Source organism: Delphinapterus leucas, chromosome 2 (genome assembly GCF_059928025.1).
Source record: "Delphinapterus leucas isolate spDelLeu-1000000601 "Yukka" chromosome 2, BTC_Dleu_Yukka2, whole genome shotgun sequence".
NCBI classification, from domain to species: domain Eukaryota; kingdom Metazoa; phylum Chordata; class Mammalia; order Artiodactyla; family Monodontidae; genus Delphinapterus; species Delphinapterus leucas.
Genome location: NC_143130.1, coordinates 144,417,822 through 144,437,722, shown reverse-complemented (window position 1 = coordinate 144,437,722; position 19,901 = coordinate 144,417,822). Strand labels below are relative to the sequence as shown.

General features: G+C 43.7%; 2 protein-coding genes across 20 annotated transcripts in view; one reads left to right on the top strand and one right to left on the bottom strand.

The window, feature by feature from the left end:
- ESR2 (estrogen receptor 2) overlaps positions 1-19,133 on the top strand; it is a 65,276-nt gene extending 46,143 nt beyond the window's left edge. The window contains exons 7-8 of the mRNA XM_089907815.1: positions 7,739-7,919; positions 9,672-19,133. Of these exons, the coding sequence (XP_089763941.1) occupies positions 7,739-7,919; positions 9,672-9,858 (368 nt within the window). The 3' untranslated portion in view covers positions 9,859-19,133. The remainder of the gene's footprint in view (positions 1-7,738; positions 7,920-9,671) is intronic.
- Positions 1,719-19,901, bottom strand: part of SYNE2 (spectrin repeat containing nuclear envelope protein 2) — a 348,050-nt gene continuing 329,867 nt past the window's right edge. For all 19 annotated transcript variants that reach the window (XM_089907796.1, XM_089907794.1, XM_089907801.1 and 16 more), the window contains one exon: positions 1,719-19,841. In XM_089907796.1, the coding sequence (XP_089763922.1) occupies positions 19,619-19,841 (223 nt within the window). In that variant the 3' untranslated portion in view covers positions 1,719-19,618. The remainder of the gene's footprint in view (positions 19,842-19,901) is intronic.

Below are 19,901 nucleotides of genomic sequence, written 5' to 3'. Positions count from 1 at the left end.
ACTGAAGGGAATTAAGAGATACAAATTCCAGGGCTTCCCTGGTGGCACAGTGGTTAAGAGTCTGCCTGCCAATGCAGGGGACACAGGTTCAAGCCCTGGTCCGGGAAGATCCCACATGCCACAGAGTAACTAAGCCCGTGCACCACAACTACTGAGCCTGCGCTCTAGAGCCCGTGAGCCACAACTACTGAGCCCGCATGCCACAACTACTGAAGCCCACACTCCTAGAGCCTGTGCTCCGCAACAAGAGAAGCCACTGCAATGAAAAGCCCGTGTGTCACAACTACTGAGCCTGCGCTCTGGAGCCCATGAGCCACAACTACTGAGCCTGCATGCCACAACTACTGAAGCCCACGCTCCTAGAGCCTGTGCTCCGCAACAAGAGAAGCCACCGCAATGAGAAGCCCGCGCACCACAACTAGAGAAAAGCCCTCACGCAATCATGAAGACCCAATGCAGCCATAAATAAATAAATAAATAAAAATTAAAAAAAAAAAAAAGAGATACACACTCCAGTTATAAAATAAGCCATGGAGGTGTAATATATAATATTAGGAATATGGTCAAAAATATTGTAATACCTTTGTGTGGAGACAGATGGTTACTCGACTTATTGTGGTGATCATTTCATAATGTATGCAACTGTCAAATCACTATGTAGTACACCCGAAACTGACTTAGAATTGTATGTCAACTATATTTCAATTAAAAAAGCCAGGTCTGAAATTAAGGACCTCAGCTTTCAACCTTAAGGAAACTTAGGAAAAGAAGAGAAAATGAAACCCCAAATAAGCAGAGGAAAAGAAATAATAAAGGATAGAGTGGAAAACAATGGAACAGAAAAAAAGAAAATAGTAGATGAAAAACAAGAAAGTCAAAAGCTGATTATTTGAGATCAATGAAATTGATGAGCCTCTGGCCAGACTGATCAGAAAAAAGGAAAGAAGATACAGGTTACCAGTATCAGTAGTGGGATAAGTGATGTTATTTTTCTGCAGATATTAAAAAGAATAAGGTAATATTATAAATAACTTTATGCCAATTCGCTTGAATATTAGATGAAATGGACAAATTCTTTGAAAGATACAAATTACTGAAACTCAATCAAAAAGAAACTTAAAAATTCTGAACAGCTATATATCTATCAAAGACATTGAATTTGTAGTTACAAACTTTCCCACAAAGAAAACTTCAGGCCCAGATGGCTTTTCTGCAAGAATTCTACCAAACATTTAAGGAATAAGTAATACCAAGCTTATACATATTATTGCAGAAAACTGAGGAGTTGGCAATACTTTCCAACTCATTACTCTGATAGGAAACCCAGACCAACATATTGGAAGAAAAGAAGACAGCAGACCAGTATCTCTCATGTATACAGATGCCAAAATTCTCAAATTTGTTTTTTAGAAATAGAATCCAATAATATATTGTGAACAAGTGTGATTTTCCCAGGAATACAAGGTTCTTTAACTTTTGAAAATCAATCAACAAGGACTTCCCTGGTGGGCCAGTGGTAAAGAACCTGCCTTCCAGTGCAGTGGACGCGGGTTCGATCCCTGGTCGGCGAACTAAGAGCCCACATGCCACAGGGCAACTAAGCCCAAGCGCTACAACTACTGGGCTTGCACACCTCAACTAGCCGGTGTGCCACAAACTACAGAGCCCCTGTGCTCTGGAGCCTGTGCGCCACAACTAGAGAGAAGCCTGCATGCCGCAATGAAAGATTCCACGTGCTGCAACTAAGACCCGATGCAATATTTATTCAATATATTTTTTTAATTCAATAAATAAATAAATGAGAAAAATAAAACCATGTCATATTCATTAAAAAAAGAAAATCAACATAATTTACCATATTAACAGAATAATAATGAAAAACCATATGATTATTCCAATATGTGCAGAAAAAGCATTTGACAAAATCGAATGCCCATTCCTTCTAAAAACTCTCAACAAACTAGTAACGGAAGGAAACTTCCTTAACCTAGTCAGGGGCATTAATGAATAATCTACAGCTAATGGTATACTTGCTTGTTATCAGGAATAAGACAAGTATGTCCACTCTCATGAATTTTATTCAATGTTTTACTGGAAGTTTTCGTGTCATAAGTCAAGAAAAGAGAATAAAACATCCATCCAGATTATAAAGGTAGAAGTAAAACTCTTTATTTGAAAAGTGTGATAATCTGTGTAGAAAACTCAAAGAGTCTACAAAAAAGTGAGTTTACCCAGATTGTGGGATATAAGGGAAATATATAAAAAATAATTTTATTTCTATATGGTAGGAATGAATAATTGGTAATTGAAATAAAAAATCAATGCTATTTATAACAGCATCAAAATTGTGAAACCTTGGGCTTCCCTGATGGTGCAGTGGTTGAGAGTCTGCCTGCCGATGCAGGGGACGCAGGTTCGTGCCCCGGTCCGGGAAGATCCCGCATGCCGCGGAGCGGCTGGGCCCGTGAGCCATGGCCGCTGAGCCTGCGTGTCTGGAGCCTGTGCTCCGCAATGGGAGAGGCCACAGCAGTGAGAGGCCCGCGTACCGCAAAAAAAAAAAAAAAAAAATTGTGAAACCTTAGGTTAAATTTGACAAAACATGTGAGACCACACACTGAAAGCTGCAAAACATTGCTGACAGAAATAAGAAATCCTAAATAAATGGAGAGAGATGTTAATGGGTTAAAAGATTCAGTATGTTAAGATGTTAATCTTCCCCACAGATAGTCTGTAAATTCAACTTGATCCTAATAAAAATCTTAGCAGTAATGAACTAGATACAATGCTTTTGGTCCAGAATAGGGATATACACTCTTACAGTTAATGAGGGCTCTGATCCTTACCGGGCTTAGAAGAAAGAGCATGTTCCTCTCTGTTGGGGAGAGATGGGGTGAGGGCAGCACCATCCGAACTTCCCTCTCAGCAAATCCTCTTCCGCGGTGCATAGGTAAGATGTGAGGGTGCCTGGTATTACTCTATTATATATACTCAGTCTTTGATATGGCTCCTGAAACTCAGAGACAACAGAAAATGTTGCATTTAACACAACCTATTACAATATTTGTTAAAGTGTTTTAGAAACTCTAGGGTGTTATGTGAGTGTTATACTTAATGTAACAGCGTATCCAAATTAAGAGTCCTGAGACCAGCCATCTTGTCACCCAGAAACCTGGAGACTAGGGAAGTCCTCCCTTGGATAGAATTAGAGGCTACTGAATCTAGGAAACAGAGTGGAATCAATCTGCAAATAATGAGTCTTTTAAAATATTTAAAATTAGGAATAAGATCTATGTATCCAAATAATTTTAGGGCTTTGCAAACTTTTGTGACTTTTCATTACAAAGTTTTCATATGGATGAAACTTTTCATTAAATGAAAGAAATAGTTAGAACCAGGTAAGCCTATTTTACATGAAGAAAATTATTAAGAGATATCAACTCAAGCCCTGGTTCACTCTGAGTTTATAGGGAGGGTTCCCATGACGTGGGTGGGCGGAGAAGGCCAAGATACAAAAGGACACACAGAAGGATGCTGAAGAGGCCAGATGGGTGCTTTTCTGTTGATGGAGAACATGGGGGCAAAGCATTGTAGGCATCAGCCTCCTGGGTCCATGTCACCAACACCTTTCCAACATCAGTCTGTTCTTATGGTGCTGGGTTAGGAGGTAGTGATAAAGGGGATGGTCATAGCTAGAGGTTCTTTCCTCAAAGCAAACAGGCAAACAAAACCCCACATATACCTCCCAAAAGCCAGAACATTTTTCCTTTGGCTAGTATTCTGGAATTTTTATTAAACACTTTATCTCTTCTGATTTATTTGCTTTCAGTTGAGGCGAGCTTATATCTTCATCCTTTGAACCCTTAGGACGTGGCAGATGTTGGGGGGTTGCCCATCTCTCCCCATGTGCTGCTCAGAATGTCATCAGGTGGGCTGGTGAAAGGAGGACACAGCTGTTCCCAGGCGATAAAGAGGAAAGGAAATTGTGTCCTTGATTTTATTTTACTTTCTTTGGTATGTGTGTGGTGGTGTGCCAAGATCTTGACTTTTTTTTACTGTATTTCTTTAGTTTTAGGAAAAGTCATTTAATTTCTAAATGAAAATCTGATGTTCTTAACTCTTGGGGGCTGGGAGGAGTTAATCCTTACCGTTTCCTGTGTGTCTGGGCAGTGAGCATCCTGGGGGCTTTGTGTCTTGTCTCTTGCCCCTCCTGGGGCCTGCCACTTAGCAATTACCCTGTACCTACGTGTCTAATGAGCAAGAGGGTATGTGAATGCCCAAAGTGCAGGCACAGCACTGCTGACTGAAAAGAGAGGCAGGCAGCAAAATGGGTATTCTACAGCCCAGTTCCTTCCCAGGATGATTTTATATAGGTTAATCTTTTTGTACGTAAAATCTTTCCCCATATGTAAAATTGATACGGCACATGCCTTTACAGAACCACAGTGACCCCTATCCCCAAACCCCTCATCAGTGATGGACCCTGAGCCCTGTATGGAGCTGTGCTGACCCCACAGCCTGTAGAAGATCCTTGGCAGTGACTGCTCGTTTATGAAGAAGGTGACCCAATAGCCAACACAGGTTATCTGAGGGGAGCCTTGGTCAGACGTAAGGAGGTACTGAGGAGCTTTTATGTTACTGCAGTTTTGGTTCTGAAGATTCATTTTATTACTTTTTAAAATTACAGCTTTATTGTGATATTCATATGCCATTCAATTCACCCATTTAAAGTGTACAATTCAGTGGTTTTTAGTATATCTATAGACTTGTGCAGCCATCATCAAAACCAACTTTAGAACATTTTTCATCACCCTAAAAGAAATCCTGTACTCCCCAGTCTAGCTGTCACTCTCCAATCTCTGTCCCACCTATAGTCCTGGGCAACCACTAATCTACTTTCTGTCTGTATCGATTTGCCCATTTTGGACAGTTCATATAAATGGAATCATAAAAATGTAGACCTTTGTGGCTGGCTTCTTTCACTTAGCATGATGTTTCATCCAAGTTGTAGCATGTGTCAGTACTTCATTCCTTTTTTTTTGGCATTCTGCTTTTTATTTTTATTTTTTTATTTTTTATTTTTATTGGGGTATAGTTGTTTTACAATGTTGTGTTAGTTTCTACTGTACAGCGAAGTGGAGTTCCCTGTGCTATGTAGCAGGTTCTCATTAGTTATCTGTTTTATACATATTAGTGTATATATGTCAATCCCAATCTCCCAGTTCATCCCCTCCACCTTTCCTTCCTTGGTGTCCATACGTTTGTTCTCTACATCTGTGTCTCTATTTCTGCCTTGCTTCATTCCTTTTTATGGCTCAGTAATCTTCCATTGTATGGATATACATTTTGTTTATCCATTCATCAGTTGGTGGACATTTAGGTTGTTTCCACTTTTGGGCTATTATGAGTAATATTGCTGTGAACATTTGTATACTAGCCAAATATTTTTATATTTTCACTTTTGTCACTTTAGACTGACATATGTACAGGTATGTAATTTTGACTCCTCTTAGAATCCAAAAATGTAAGATTTCTTTATGGCAGTAGAAATACATGGAGCACATTTCATGTAGCAGAATAGACTAAAGGGTAGTTTAAAGAAAGTACTTGTTAATGCAGCCAGGGTCAATTTTAAGGGAAAATAAGCTTAAAATAATTTTCTCTAAGCTTTCATTTGATTTATAATTTTCTGTGTATGTACCTAAAATATGCATCAACATGCATATTTATCATTTCAATTATAATGGTGTGATTGGCTAAAAATTTAAACCTATGTAAATTCAGTCTAATTCTTCCATTTATGAGTGCTTACTCCATGCCAGTCATTGTAATAGGTGATGGGTATATAAAGGCAAACAACTAGGGTCTGTGCCTGCACAGTACTTATTATGTCCAGTCTCACTGAGGGTCAGAGCGTGTGTATGAGGACATCCAGCGTGTAGGACAACGTGCTGCCCTCTGCTGGGGAAGCACAGGGCACCTTTGGAGCTTCAGAGGAGAGCCCAAACCAGAGGGAAGTCAGGGAAGCTTCCACAAGGAAGTTCATAACCAGGCTGGAATCTAAAGGAGGAATGGATGTAGATAAGCAAGAGGAGGGGATGTGGAGAAGAGGAGGAGATGGGGTGGAGGAGGGGAGGGAAGGAAGAGCATTCCTAAGCAGAAAGCTCAGTATGCTCAGGGCATCACCTGTTAAAGGAATTGAAAGCAGTGTTCAGGGTGAGGTGTGCGGGGAACTGAGGATGCAGAGAGCAGAGAGAGCCCTGGTACACTGTTAACTGCACCAAGTGGTTTGGACTCTACCCCAAGAGCTGGGAATTCATTTAAGGGCACCACATGATCTGCATTTTTCATTTTGGACAGTCAAGGGCATGTTGAGTGGAAGGTGGGGGCAGTGAGAGGGCAGGTTATTTGCCATGGGGATCAATGGGAGGCTTGACCCCAGCATGCCAGGGAGCCTGGAAGAGTCCCTGTGAGGAACATGTGAGCAGATGGGTTAGAGCAGCAGCTTCTGGGCCAAAGATGAATATTTTAAATCTGCATCATCAGACATCATGGAGGGACATGCCCCTAGGGATGTGGCGAAGCGCTGCACTGGCATGGTTGTGGTTCAGTATGTCCCTTGCCTTAACTGGACTGAGTTGAACTGAGTTGAACTGAGTTGCATTAATTGAACTGGAAATGCCAATAAAAGTAGAGAACAAAAACTGCCAAAACCAATTCTGTGGATGATAGAGTGCCAGCCATCCTTCGTTCTCATTACAGTCAAAAGTCAGCAGCTCCCCCGTTGACTTCACGTATTTGCTATTTATTCTTTGAAATCGAAAGCCTGGAAGAGAAGCTAATTAATTCCCTGCTGCCAGGAATCAAGGAGTCGGGTTGGTAGGCGAGGGGGTAGTAGGGCAAGATTTACCTGAGCAGTTGTTTTGCAACCTTTGGGAGGTCAAGTATCTCAGTCCCGAGAGTCAGAGGGGAATTAGACACCGGGCCAGGCAGGAAGGGGTAAGCGACCTACCTCGTGGGGAGGTAGACATGTGCCTGTAAGCTTTGCTCAGTGAGGAGCTGAGGCTGGAGGAGCTGCGTGACTGGTCAGGGATCAGAGAGCGAGAGATGGAGGATATAGAGTAGGTCTGTCTGATTCCAAATCGGTGGTCTTCCTGCTCCAGCAAGGCATCACCTGAAGTGAGATGCTGAGGGCCTGGACAGAGGTGGCAGTGGCCCTGCCGTGGCCGTCTGCGCGTGGCACACAGGGGTGGGGGGAGGCGGCATAGCGGTGGTGATTAGTTTATGTTTATTAAACTCCCCGTAGATGAGGGGCCCTCTTAGGGACTAGGAGTTGAGTTAATCTCACTTTCTGACCATCTCCATGTGGGTATTTGTTGCTGCAGCTGAGATACACCATGTCATGGTTTGAGGCAACTAGATACATTTCCTGCTTGGCAAGGCCACACTTTTGGGCCAGGGGGCCCTCTCAGAGGCCGTTGAGTCTGCCTGCGTTCATCCGGCATTCAGCTGGAAGGCTTTCCCTTCCAGCTCAGTGACAGGGCTGGCTCTTGGGGGACAAGGACACCATGCACAGGTGAAGCCATGCTTTTAAGGTTTCACCAGACATGCAGATGTCAGAGCAACCCAGATCACTTTGGCCTCCTTTCTGGAGAACATATGCATGCCTAATGGCTGAGCACATGACTTCCGTTTTCTCCTCTCAGGGCAGTGACTCGTGGCTTTTTTATGCTTTGTCTAGGTGTGTACCCTTCAGCTGACGCACCCCAGGAGGCTGACAGCAGCCGGAAACTGGCTCATCTACTGAACGCTGTGACGGATGCTCTGGTCTGGGTGATCGCCAAGAGCGGCATCCCCTCCCAGCAGCAGTCCGTCCGCCTGGCTAACCTGCTGATGCTCCTTTCTCACGTCAGGCATGCCAGGTACAATCCCTGCGGGGGCCGCTCCACGGGGTGCGTGGTGGGAGGGGGCTGTGCACATGCCCAGAGGAGGGCGAAGAGCTTTGGAAAAAGGGTTTTGCAACTTTGAGATGGATAAGGCAGAATTGCCACCTTTAAGGGAAAATGAACCCCTGAAAGGGAAGGGGGTGCATCATCAGTGCCCACACCTGTAACCAAAGACCGGCCACAGCAAGCACTGAATGTGGCGTCGTCCTCATAGGAGCTTTTTATGGCGGCCTGTGTGGCTCATCTGCTTTTCAGTTGCTGGGGCTTTTAGCTTGTTTATGGAGCTCTGAAAGGGGCAGTTAGTTAGTTCCTCTCCTAGAGTGAACTGCCACCTCTTTCTGCACTACCCAGGGCTGGGGTCCTGAGGTCTTTTCGGGAAGAGGTTAAACCCAGCTCCTCTAGATCAGCTCTGGGGCTTGTGATTTGGGGAGGTACACAAAGGCTTCCCTAAGAGCTCTTCTTTTCTTACGATAGCATCAGGTTGTTAAGAGTGAGACCTAAGAGAACTAGTGAGCCCAGTAGGTTTGGGACGGCAGGGCGTGGGTAGAGTGTATTCAGGATATGGAAATTGTGTGCGCTCGTGGAGGGGGATGGTGTGTGATGATGGTTTCATGCTGGTACCATGCGGCTCAGTGCTTGCTGTCACCCAGGAGGAGGGTAGCCCTGCCATGGGGCTGGAAGAGGGGACATGAGGATGGAAGGTAGGTGCTCCCTCGACGAGGAGGGAAGTCTAGGGGTGGTGAGAAAGGACAACACACGCCTCAAGAATTTTACCAAGGGGGAGGAAATGGAAATGACCTCCGCCTCTGTTTCCTCTTTAATGATTACTCAGTACATGACCATTTGCAGAGCAGAAACAGTCCATCCTCATTAATCAGAGATTTCCTATTTGTGAATTTGCCTGCTTGCTAAAATTTATTTGTAACCCCCAAATCAATACTCAACGGCGCTTTTGAGGTCATTCGAGGACACGTGCAGCATGGCAAAAAGTTTGAGTTACCCATACTTACGTTACCAGCAGGGGTCACACGAAGTGCTGCTCTGCCTTCTCGTTTCTGCTCTCATGCTGTAAACAAGGGTCCATTACATGGTCTATTTAGTGCCTCATTTTGCCATTCTTGTACTTTGTTGGGGATTTCACTGTCTAAAAATGACCCCAAGCATAGTGCTGAAGTGCTCTCTAGTGTTCCTAAGTGCAAGAAACCTGTGATGTCCCTACAGAAAAAATATACGTGTTAGATACACTTTGTTCAGGCATAAATTTTAGTGCTGTAGGCCGTGAGTTAAATGTTAGTGAAATGGACTGTATGTGTTAAATAAAGTGTCTTTATAACAATAACTCAGAAGAAACAAGGTTATGTATTAATGGCTGGTGAAAATGTTGGGACCAGGACCTCTCAGAACCTAACCCTGTATTTCTCCCAGTAGCAATGGTTCAGTGTTTGCGAAGACTGTGTAGACATAACTATGGTGAACAGCGAGACCCCATTGCACTATGTGCCGGTGCTATCAGGCCATTGTGGGTGGGTGGTGGGACACCAAGGCCCATAGGACATTGTACTTGTCCTTACGTGTAGATCATTGGAGGAGACAGATGCAAGAACCGTAGCTAGCAAAGGGCTGGAAGAAGCGCAGGGGTTGGGGTGGAGGACTGGCTCTGTCGGGGAAGATGTCAGACTTTCCTTGGCTGCTTCAGGAAGGAATCTCAGCACCTTTTTGTCCCCCTAGTAACAAGGGCATGGAACACCTGCTCAACATGAAGTGCAAAAATGTGGTCCCCGTCTACGACCTGCTGCTGGAGATGCTGAATGCCCACACACTTCGTGGCAGCAAGTCCTCGGTCACAGGGTCCGAGTGCAGCCTGGTGGAGGAAAGTGAGAGCAAAGAGGGCTCCCAGAACCCCCAGGCTCAGTGATGCCAAGCCCTGAGGTGTGGTCAGGCTGCAGAGGAGGTCAGAGGCCGAAGCGTGAACTCCAGCACAAATCGTGAGCCCCATCAGGAGGGGGCGGGCTTCATCGGCTTTCTGCTGTGTGATCCCTCATATGGCCCCTCAATACCATCCTTCCCCGACCTCCCTACTTCCCGGGAGTCAGGGTGAGAAAGCCAGTGCTCCTTGTCACCAGGGGGCACATTTGAGTGCAGCGTTTATGTCTTGCTTGGCCTCATGGGATCTCATTGTGGTCCCTCTCACTTCCCATCTCCCTCCCACCCTTTGGAAAACATCTTCTTACAGCTCTTGGAATGACTGGTGGAAATCTGACTTGGAAGCGTTGTCAAGTAGAAAGGGGAGAGAAGGTGGCACATGCACAGGAAGGGGACTAAGCCTTATTGTGCCACTTAACCTGCCCACAGAATTAGTCCTTTGTATGCTGCCTCTGGACCGCTTGATTGTAGGATTGAAAACCACGATGGCAGTCAACTAACTGGTTCCACACACCTATCTCACAGGCCTGTGAGGACAGGTGTCACGTATTGCTGTGACTCTATCCAAGGCCAGAGGGAATGTGACCTAGGGAACCAGTGGTCAAGCTGAGATGCGAGCCACGTTCATCCCCCAAGACCTTGCTGCCGCCTTCATGCAGGTTCACCCCCTCTTGGTTTGCATTCAGAAAGCCTACAAATTACGTGTGTGTGTGTGTGTGTGTGTGTGTGTGATCACCTTCATGGAGGAGTGTGGAGATTTAAATACCCCTACCCCTGGAATTGCCCTTTGTTAAAACTCTCTTGTCCCAAGGGGCCCAGTGTGTGTGCTAGAGAAAGGACCAGTGTTTGCAGGAATGGGGTTTCTCCTGTGGGTGTGGGTCACAGCCACACTGCTCCCCTGGGGCAGCCACAACTGCCACCTCAGCCACCCAGGGGAGACAGGGACACTTCAGGCTGTGTGTGTGAGGCATGCTGTTGCACGGAAGGATGAACAGCTACACACACGTCAGCGTGTCATGTTCAGGGCCAAACCGTATAGACGGGGTGAGCGTACCACTTGAACAAGATTGTGAACTCTATTTAAAAAAGAGAAATATTTAGGGTAAGTATTTATAGCAAGAAAATTCTTTTATACCCTAGGGCTCTTCTAGAATATTTTCTTATCAGAACATTTATATGGTGGGCTGGGTGAAATAAAAAGTTAGTAAAATATTAGTTCTTAATCCAAGTGGAACATAAGTAGGACATGGTGACAAAGCACCTCTGAAATTACAATTTTAACTCACTTTTTAAAAACTGAAATTTTCAGGAACATAGTGAATGCAGAAAACGAGCTACATCTATACTCTGGAAGAGAGTAATTAAATAATCATGTGTGATTTTTGCAATGTTTTTAAAAATTACCTTGTGATAGGAGATTAAACACACTTTCTTTTTGAAAATAGTAAATACAGAAATGTGCTAGCCACAGTAAACCAAAGTCATTAGGAAGATTACATTCAATAACATGAGGTTGGTTTCTGCCAGTGTGATCTTGAATAATTCTTAATTTTGATATCAATGCAGTTTTACTAAAAAAGTTGAGCAAAGCTGTATCAGAAACTCTTGGCCATGTACCTAGAGAACACACCGTTGTCTGTCTTCTGAGGTGATTTGAAATTATTCTTAGTGACTTGTTGCAGCCTCAGCAAGATTGAGTACAGCAAATATATTTGATTTCGTAGGAACGAGGGAACCAGTATTTTTCAGCAGGTCAATTTTCTTTCTTTCCAGCCAGTTTAGGAGCCCCCATGACAAACAAGGGGGCGGAGCCTAGAGAGTGGGAAGTGGGAGGCAAAGGAAGGCAGCCGTGAACAGTTATTTGCCAATGAAATTCTCTTAATTGTATTTATAAAAGAGACTACCAGGTTGAAAAAGCAAAAATAAAAAAACAAAAACAAAACAGAATGAGGTCTAAGCCGCAACCCCATTACTATGTAGTGAAGTTTTGCAGGTTGGATTTTGACGCCAAGGTAGGCAACCGATTTGTCTCAGGTGTCCTGGCACCTGTCTGTGCTGCACCCTGTGTGTCACCCGCACGGTGCACGCTCTCATGAAAACTCCTCCAGTGCCCACTGCCCATTTTCCACAGACACTCCTGCATGCTTCTTGGGGCTGCTTGTTTCACTGCATTTGGATTTAGCCCATGAGGAGCATGTAACACTTTTGGTCATTTCTTCTTGGCTGTGGTCTCACCTAGGTGTGCTGAGGAAACCAGTCAGTCAGTCCAACCTGAGAGGCCGCCCTGGTGCAAGGCTGTCTCTTAGACTGGGGTCTGGGCCAAGTAGGCAGCTGAGATAATAAGGTCTATAGTTTAAAGGTGTTCTTTGTTTTGAGTATTCTAGGGCCCTTTCCCCCTTTCAGATGAAGTGTGTGATCTCTGTTCCCAGCTGCTCCAAACGTGTCCTCTAAGGATGACAAAGTGCAAAGTCAGGCTGCTGTTTTTCTGGGTTTTGAGTAAACCCTCCATGTCCATTTTAAAGATTAGCCATTTCTCTTTAATAGTGCTTTCTTAAAAAAAAAAAACAAAAAAAACATAGTGCTTTCTTTTAAACGTCTTCTTTTGGGGGAGGGTATCTCCCCACCCAAATGGTCCATGGGCGACTTAAATTTCTCCCATAGCTAAGCGCAGTGTTTTCAAGTTCAGTTTTTAAAAGGAATTAACTAGAGAGGATAGGACCTGACAACTGTAAACAAGAATTAAATTGAGTATTGGAAAAAAAATAACCCACCCAACTACATTTTATGTATCATGGAAAAGGAATGCTCAGCTTTGCCTTAGACTCGTATGGTGAGATTCCTTTCCTACATTTTGGTTTGTAAGTGATCATTTAATACGACAAACTTAGTTGTGGGGGATGAGTGAGATTTGAGCTAAATTCCAAAAACACGAGTGTCTAATATGGGAATCATATAGACAAATTTTAATGAAAATTAACATGGAATATTCTTAATACAGAAACCACTAGCGCAGTGTTCACACAGGTTCCTGGGAGAGCTGGCAGCTGCTGAAAAGGACCCACATGGGCCACCCCAGGAGAGCCGCACAGTGAGTTGCCCACGTTCCAACTGCATCTCCCTCCATCCCCACCACATCCTGTCCTTGTGGCCTCAGGCCTGTCACATGCTCAGGGTCCACCAGGACTAACTACAAAGGATTCAACCCTAAAATAATTTTTGAAGAGATTTATCTTCAAAAATTGTGGTGGGAGCAGCAGATTAAGTTGTCAGTTCAAGATCATTTCTGGAGGGTCTTAACTATTAAAGACAAAACAATGCAAAATCAACAAAAGCTCTTCAGTGAGACAGTCTTTATCTGGATTACTTCCTCTGCTAACTCAGCTGGAAGACCAATTATTTTCAGTTTCATTAAAAAAATATCAGTTCCCAATTCTTGGCAGAGCTACGTTATATATTCATATCTATAGGTTATGTTGAAGCAATTCTAGAATGTTCTAGCATGTGAAAACCGAGTTTGGTTGTTACTTAAATTTGCTAAGAAACTTGCATATATTGATACCTTTTCAAATTCCAAGGTGAACCTTCAGTTTCTAGTCTATTTTGAAACGAAACATTTTTATTTAAGATTTGACACATTTCTTTAAACTGCTAAAAAATCTTAAAAAGACATAATAAAGGTTATATGAAGGAAATGATAAAAATACGTTGTTTAGTACCCAAAAATAGTATTTGCGGAACACTGACTGTGTGCCAGGCACAGTGCTCAGTGCCTCAATACATTCATATTTAATCCTCATACTAACTGCTGTTATCCCAGTTTTCCGGGTCTGGAACCTAGAGCCTAAGCAAACTTGCTCAAGGTCACACAAGGGAGTAAGTGACAGAGCTGAAAGTATCACGCGGTTTAAAAAAACTAAAGGAAGAATACTTTTAGACTGCAGAATCCATTCGTCAAATGCAGTCTGACATGCGCGGCTACTCTGGTTTAAATGGCTCCATTTCCAGAACACCCAGTAGAAGAGAGTTCAGTCCCATCTTTTGTACACGTGTAAATTAAAGCCTGGAGGGGTAAATGGACCTGCTGAAGGTCATAAAACTACTTAACGGCAAAACTGGGACCAGAATTCAGGTCTTCTGCCTGCCTGGCCAGCACTGCTCCTGCTACAGACTTGCTTCCGTAGGAGTCTGCTGCTTGAGCTGAGTCTCGGTGCATAGAGGAGAGACGGTTACGTTATGGTTGCCTTCTACTGTACCCTCTGCCTTCTCAGCTTAGATGGGGTCTGCGTGAACCTTTACAGAATAGCAGCCATGACAGGTGGGAAAAAATAAGACGAATTATATCATTCCTACCCTCCCATCCTGGGCTCATAAGCTCGTGGGTGGCACTGCCGTCACCTCCTCCTGTCATCATTTTCCCCAGATGTGTTGCCGTGAAGTAGATTCGCTGGAAACTTACCCGTGTAAAATTCTCACGCCTTTTAGGCACTGATGCTTCCCCGTGGAGTCTAGTCTACTGCAGTGCAAAACACATGCATTTATTCTTTACAGCTCTCCAAGTTGCTGGAACTTTGGCTCAAAGTGGTAGCTCAAAGATGTGCATTCTCTGCAGTGTTATTCTTATAACCCTTTTTGTTGCGTTGGAGTCAAGGATCCTTTTTCTTTTCTTTGTTTTTTTGAATGCCGAGGGTCCTATTCACTTGTGGGGCCAGTCAGTGTTATGTGATGGTGGGCTTCCTTTAAGGGAAGGACAAAGCTCTGACGATATGCTAACCCAGACCAGTTCCTGTAACTCTACAATCTGTGCTGCTGTGTTTCTCTTTCTGTGCTGGGTGTCTAAGTGCCATGACTGTAGGTCCTGTAATGTTGTTATTCAGTGGTCCTGTGTACCTCAGAGCCCACTGGCTGGCTATAACTTGTCATTTTTTTCAGATGAATGCTCTGTACCATTAAGCAGGCTTTTAAATTTGGGCCTTTTGACAAATGAATGTCTGCTGTTGCGTGAAAGCAGATTTTGAAACCTGCTTTCCATTCCTCCAGGTACTACTTTTTCTTTGCTGTGTGCCTTTAATGTCTATGGAACTGTTGCAGAAAGAAGTTTAATGTGACATAAGCTAAATAAAGTGTTTTTTCATAATTTTGGTTTTAAAAATGTATTTGTTGGGAGTATAAGAACTTTCAGTAATTAGGCTAAGTAGTCAGTGTTCCCATTCTATTCTGAATTTTATTCCGTTTTAGGTTTGCAGAGCCCTTTAAGAATTTGATGAAAAGCACAGACACTCTTCCTGGACAAAGGTACATAAACAGAATGCTTACATACAATTTCAAGAGTTAAGAATCTCTGACTTAAACTGCTGAAGACTTTTTAAACAGCAGCAATTTAATCTTTAGTCAGCTAATCTCCCACCTGTGATTTATGACCAAAGGCATTGTATGCTCAAGTAAAATGCAGCTCACAAATATGAAAATTCTGATATGCAATGCATCAGTTCGGGGAGTAATTTTCTGTAATTACCTCATTTGGGTCAATTAGTATTATACCCCACGAGGGATGGAGAGAAAAGTAATTCCTTCATACTGACGCTAACTTAATGTCAAGGGTCATTTGAAAATTTCTCTCGCACGTGGGGAATGGAAGATGTAAAATCTCTTGAAGGTGTAAAACACAGATTATTTCATAACAAGAGCTGGGGGACACACTGAGCTGTGGGTGAAGGAAGGCTTCCCTGGGGTAGAAGCCTGGAGTACAGACTCAAGACTCAAAGGCCTCTATCCTGAGAGTTGGTGTGCATCATTAGACTTGAAAATGCAAATGACACTCTCCTTTCTCCGCAGCTTGGACTTGCCCCAGAGTCCCTCCTTACAGGCAGAAAAGGTCTCTAGAGTAGTCACCTCCTTTGGGCTGGAAAGAAGGGAAGGAGGTAGAGATATTCTGCCTTTTGCCTCCGGAGAACCTGGAGCAAGGACCTTCTAACCAACTCAATGGCTTAAAGAAAAAGTTTGGGTAATATTTTCATTTAAATTTCCCTCTACGGTTATTGTAATCCATGAAAAGAGATGGATTATTTTAGAGTTAAAAGAGACTTTGAGGTTGCATGGTAAAGCAGTACCTTTGTGTCCGTATCACTTCCAACAATTTGGTAAAGACAGTTCTCTTCAGCTGGTCCCTTTACATAAAGCTACTGGTGAATTGCACACGTTCTGGGGTGTCTGACCCACAGAAGGGCCACCAGTGCTGAAATCTGGCCTTCATCTACTGACAAGCTTCCTTGGCTTCCCCAAGGTTTGCACTTTGCAGAGAAGAAGAGAGGGACCGAAATTGCTTTGAGTCCATGGTGTCTCCCGAGTGTCAAGAGATGCAGGTTAAGAGCAGGTAACTGAGGAACTGGGTCAGTAACAACTTTTTTTTTCATATTCTTTTCCATTGTGTTTTTTTTTCTGGCTTTATTTTTAATTTTATTTTATTTTAAATTTATTTTATTTACTTATTTTTGGCTGTGTTGGGTCTTCATTGCTGTGCGTGGGCTTTCTCTAGTTGCAGCGAGTAGGGGCTACTCTTCGTTGCAGTGCGTGGGCTTCTTATTTTGGTGGCTTGTCTTATTGCAGAGCACAGGCTCCAGGCACGCGGGCTTCAGTAGTTGTGGCACGTGGGTTCAGTAGTTGTGGCTCTTGGGCTCTAGAGTGCAGGCTTAGTAGGTGTGGCACACGGGCTTAGTTGCTCCGTGGCATGTGGGATCTTCCCAGACCAGGGCTCGAACCCGTATCCCCTGCATTGGCAGGCAGATTCTTAACCACTGCGCCACCAGGGAAGCCCCTCCATTATGGTTTATCACAGGATATTGAATATAGTTCCCTGTGCTATACAGTAGGACGTTGTTGTTTATCCATTCTGTGTATAAAAACTTACACGTGTGAACTCCAGTCTCCCACTCCATCCCTCCCCACTCCCTCCCCCTTGGCAACCACATCTGTTCTCTACGTCCGTGATTCTGTTTCTGTTTCATAGATAGGTTCATTTGTGTCATATTTTTCAAAAAATATTTATTTGGCTCCGCTGGGTCTTAGTTGTAGCACACAAGATCTTTAGTTGAGGCATGCAGGATTTTTAGTTGTGGCATGTGGGATCTTTTAGTGGTGGCATGTGGGATCTTTAGTTACGGCATGCGGGCTCTTAGTTGCGGCATGTGGGAGCTAGTTCCCTGATCAGGGATTGAACCCGGGCCCCCTGCATTAGGAGCATATAGTCTTAACCACTGGACCACTAGGGAAGTCCCTATGTCATATTTTAGATTCCACATATAAGCGATATATGGTATTTGTCTTTCTCTTTCTGATTTACTACTTCATTTATTGTGATAATCTCTAGTTGCATCCATGTTGTTGCAAATGGCATATTTCATTCTTTTTTATGGCTGAGTAGTATTCTATTGTATATATGTACCACATCTTCTTTATCCATTCATCTGTCAGTGGACATTTAGGTTGTTTCCATGTCTTGGTTGTTGTGAAGAGTGCTGCTATGAACATAGGGGTGCATGTATCTTTTTGAATTATAGTCTTCTCTGGATATATGCCCAGGAGTGGGATTGCGGGGTCATATGGCAACTCTATTTTTAGTTTTCTGAGGAACCTCCATACTGTTTTCCACAGTGGCTGCACCAACTTACATTCCCACCAACAGTGTAAGAGGGTTCGCTTTTCTCCACACCCTCTCCAACATTTGTTATTTGTAGACTTTTTAATGATGGCCATTCCGACTAGTGTGAGGTGGTAGCTCACTGTCGTTTTGATTTGCATTTCTCTAATAATTAGCGATGTTGAGCACTTTTTCATGTTGGCCATCTGTATTTCTTGGCCATCTGTATTTCTTCTTTGGAGAAATGTCTATTTAGGTCTTCTGCCCATTTTTTGATTGGGTTGTTTGTTTTTTGCTGTTGAGCTGTATGAGCTGTTGTATATTTGGAAATTAAGCCCTTGTCGGTCTCATCGTTTGCAAATATTTTCTCCCATTCTGTAGGTTGTCTTTTCGTTTTGTTTATGGTTCCCTTTGCTGTGCAAAAGCCTGTAAGTTTGACTAGGTCCCATTTGTTTTTACTTCTATTGCCTTGGGAGACTGACGTGAGAAAACACTGGTAAGATTTATGTCAGAGACTGTTTTGCCTATGATCGCTTCTAGGAGTTTCATGGTGTCCTGTCTTATGTTTAAGTCTTTAAGCCATTTTGAGTTTATCTTTGTGCATGGTGAGAAGGTGTGTTCTAACTTCATTGATTTACATGTGGCTGTCTAGCTTTCCCAGCACCACTCGCTGAAGAGGAGACTGTCTTTTTCCCATTACATATTCTTGCCTCCTTTGTTGAAGATTAATTGACCGTAGGTGTGTGGGTTTATTTCTGGGCTCTCAATTCTGTTCCATTTGGATCAGTAACTTCTAATCACACTCTTTGTTTGGGTGGGAATAGACAGTGGTGCTGGAAATGGAAAGCAGATGGCTTTGTCTGTAACGTTTGTTAAACACTATGTGTTAATTCACCCCGGAGGGAGCTGGGAATACAAAAATCTGGGTGAAATGATCCTTTCACGTCCACCTTCCACACTGTGCTGCCCGCATCGCCCCCTACAGCATTGGAGGCTCACTGCATGGGGTAATCACCTCCTATACAGGTGTGGGTTTCTAGATCTCATAAGTTATTCTGTACAAAGATAAATAAGTAGAATATAAAGCTTAGCTCAAAATCTGTAAAACCTGTAAATCCCCTCAGATATTTAAAAAATAATTTTTGCTCTATGGAAGATTACACATAACGTTTAACTGCTTTGTAATATAATCTAGGAAGACAAAAGTATGGCTTTTTTGTTTTCTTTTAATGAGAAACATCTGAGTTGTACATACCACAAACAGCTTCAAGTCTCTGGACCAACCCCCCCACCCACCAGTGGCCAAACAGTTAAACAAAACCTGAAGCACCACTTTAAATGTGAAAAGTCTTATAAAATTAACTTACAAAAATGTCCCTATCAAGTCTGTAGTTTGTTTGGCATTTACTGTACATTAGTCAAAAAGCTCAAGCTAAAATCTGATTTTTAAAAAAAAAATCAAAGTTTACATTATTCATACAGATTCTGCATTGTTAAAAAATATGCACAAATAACCACATCCATGCAATATAATTTCTTTAAAAATTTAAAGCAATATAAAAGAGCAGACCTAAGTACTGAGCAGAACATTTTGGTTTTATAACCTGTAGCTCCAAGGTTGCTGCTGATTGAAGTAAAATTAACGCTAAATATTTTAAATATGATTGTTTCAATCAATCAGCCAAGGGTGCGTGTGAGTTTCTGAACCATTTCTGAGGCGGAATCTGCTTGCTTGTTTCTGTAATATGTATTATGTGATGAACACTACTGTTCACTGACCATATTGACTACATTTTAATAATGTGGTTTGACAAATCAGAATTCACAAAGTGCTTGGCTCTTCAGGAAACTGCGGTTTCCAGAGATCCCGAAACCAGTCAACTAAGTTTTGCCAAACTGCCCGGGGTGATGGCCGCCCAGGTTCCCTGCCCTGGGGGAAGATCATTTGAAAGCTGCCCTGGGTCCTGAGAGAGCTCTCTCTGGTCACGCCCAGAGGGAGGTGTCCGCAGCAGGTGGTCTCTGGACCAATGCTCAGAGTCCCCCACGGATTGGTCTGGGGCTGTGAGTCCGGCACTGCGCAAAGAGGCTGGTGGGTGTGGTGCTGCGGCCGGGCCGGCCTCTAGGTGGGGGGTGGCCCATTGGTGTACCTCAGCATGGGGTAAAAGGACCTGGCAAAGTTGTTGGCCTGAGTGCAGCTGTAGTCCTCTTCGGAGGAGGGCAGCAGGCAGGCCAGGAGCAGCAGCAGCAGCAGAAGCAGCTGGAGGGGCAGCGCCGCCCTGATCACCCGCCAGAGGAAGGAGCGCTGGGGCCGCGAGCTTTCAGGGCCAGCGGGGCTGGGCACCCTGGCAACAGAGGAGGTCAAGAGCTGATCGGGAGGTTCTGGAGGCAAACCCCGCTCCCGT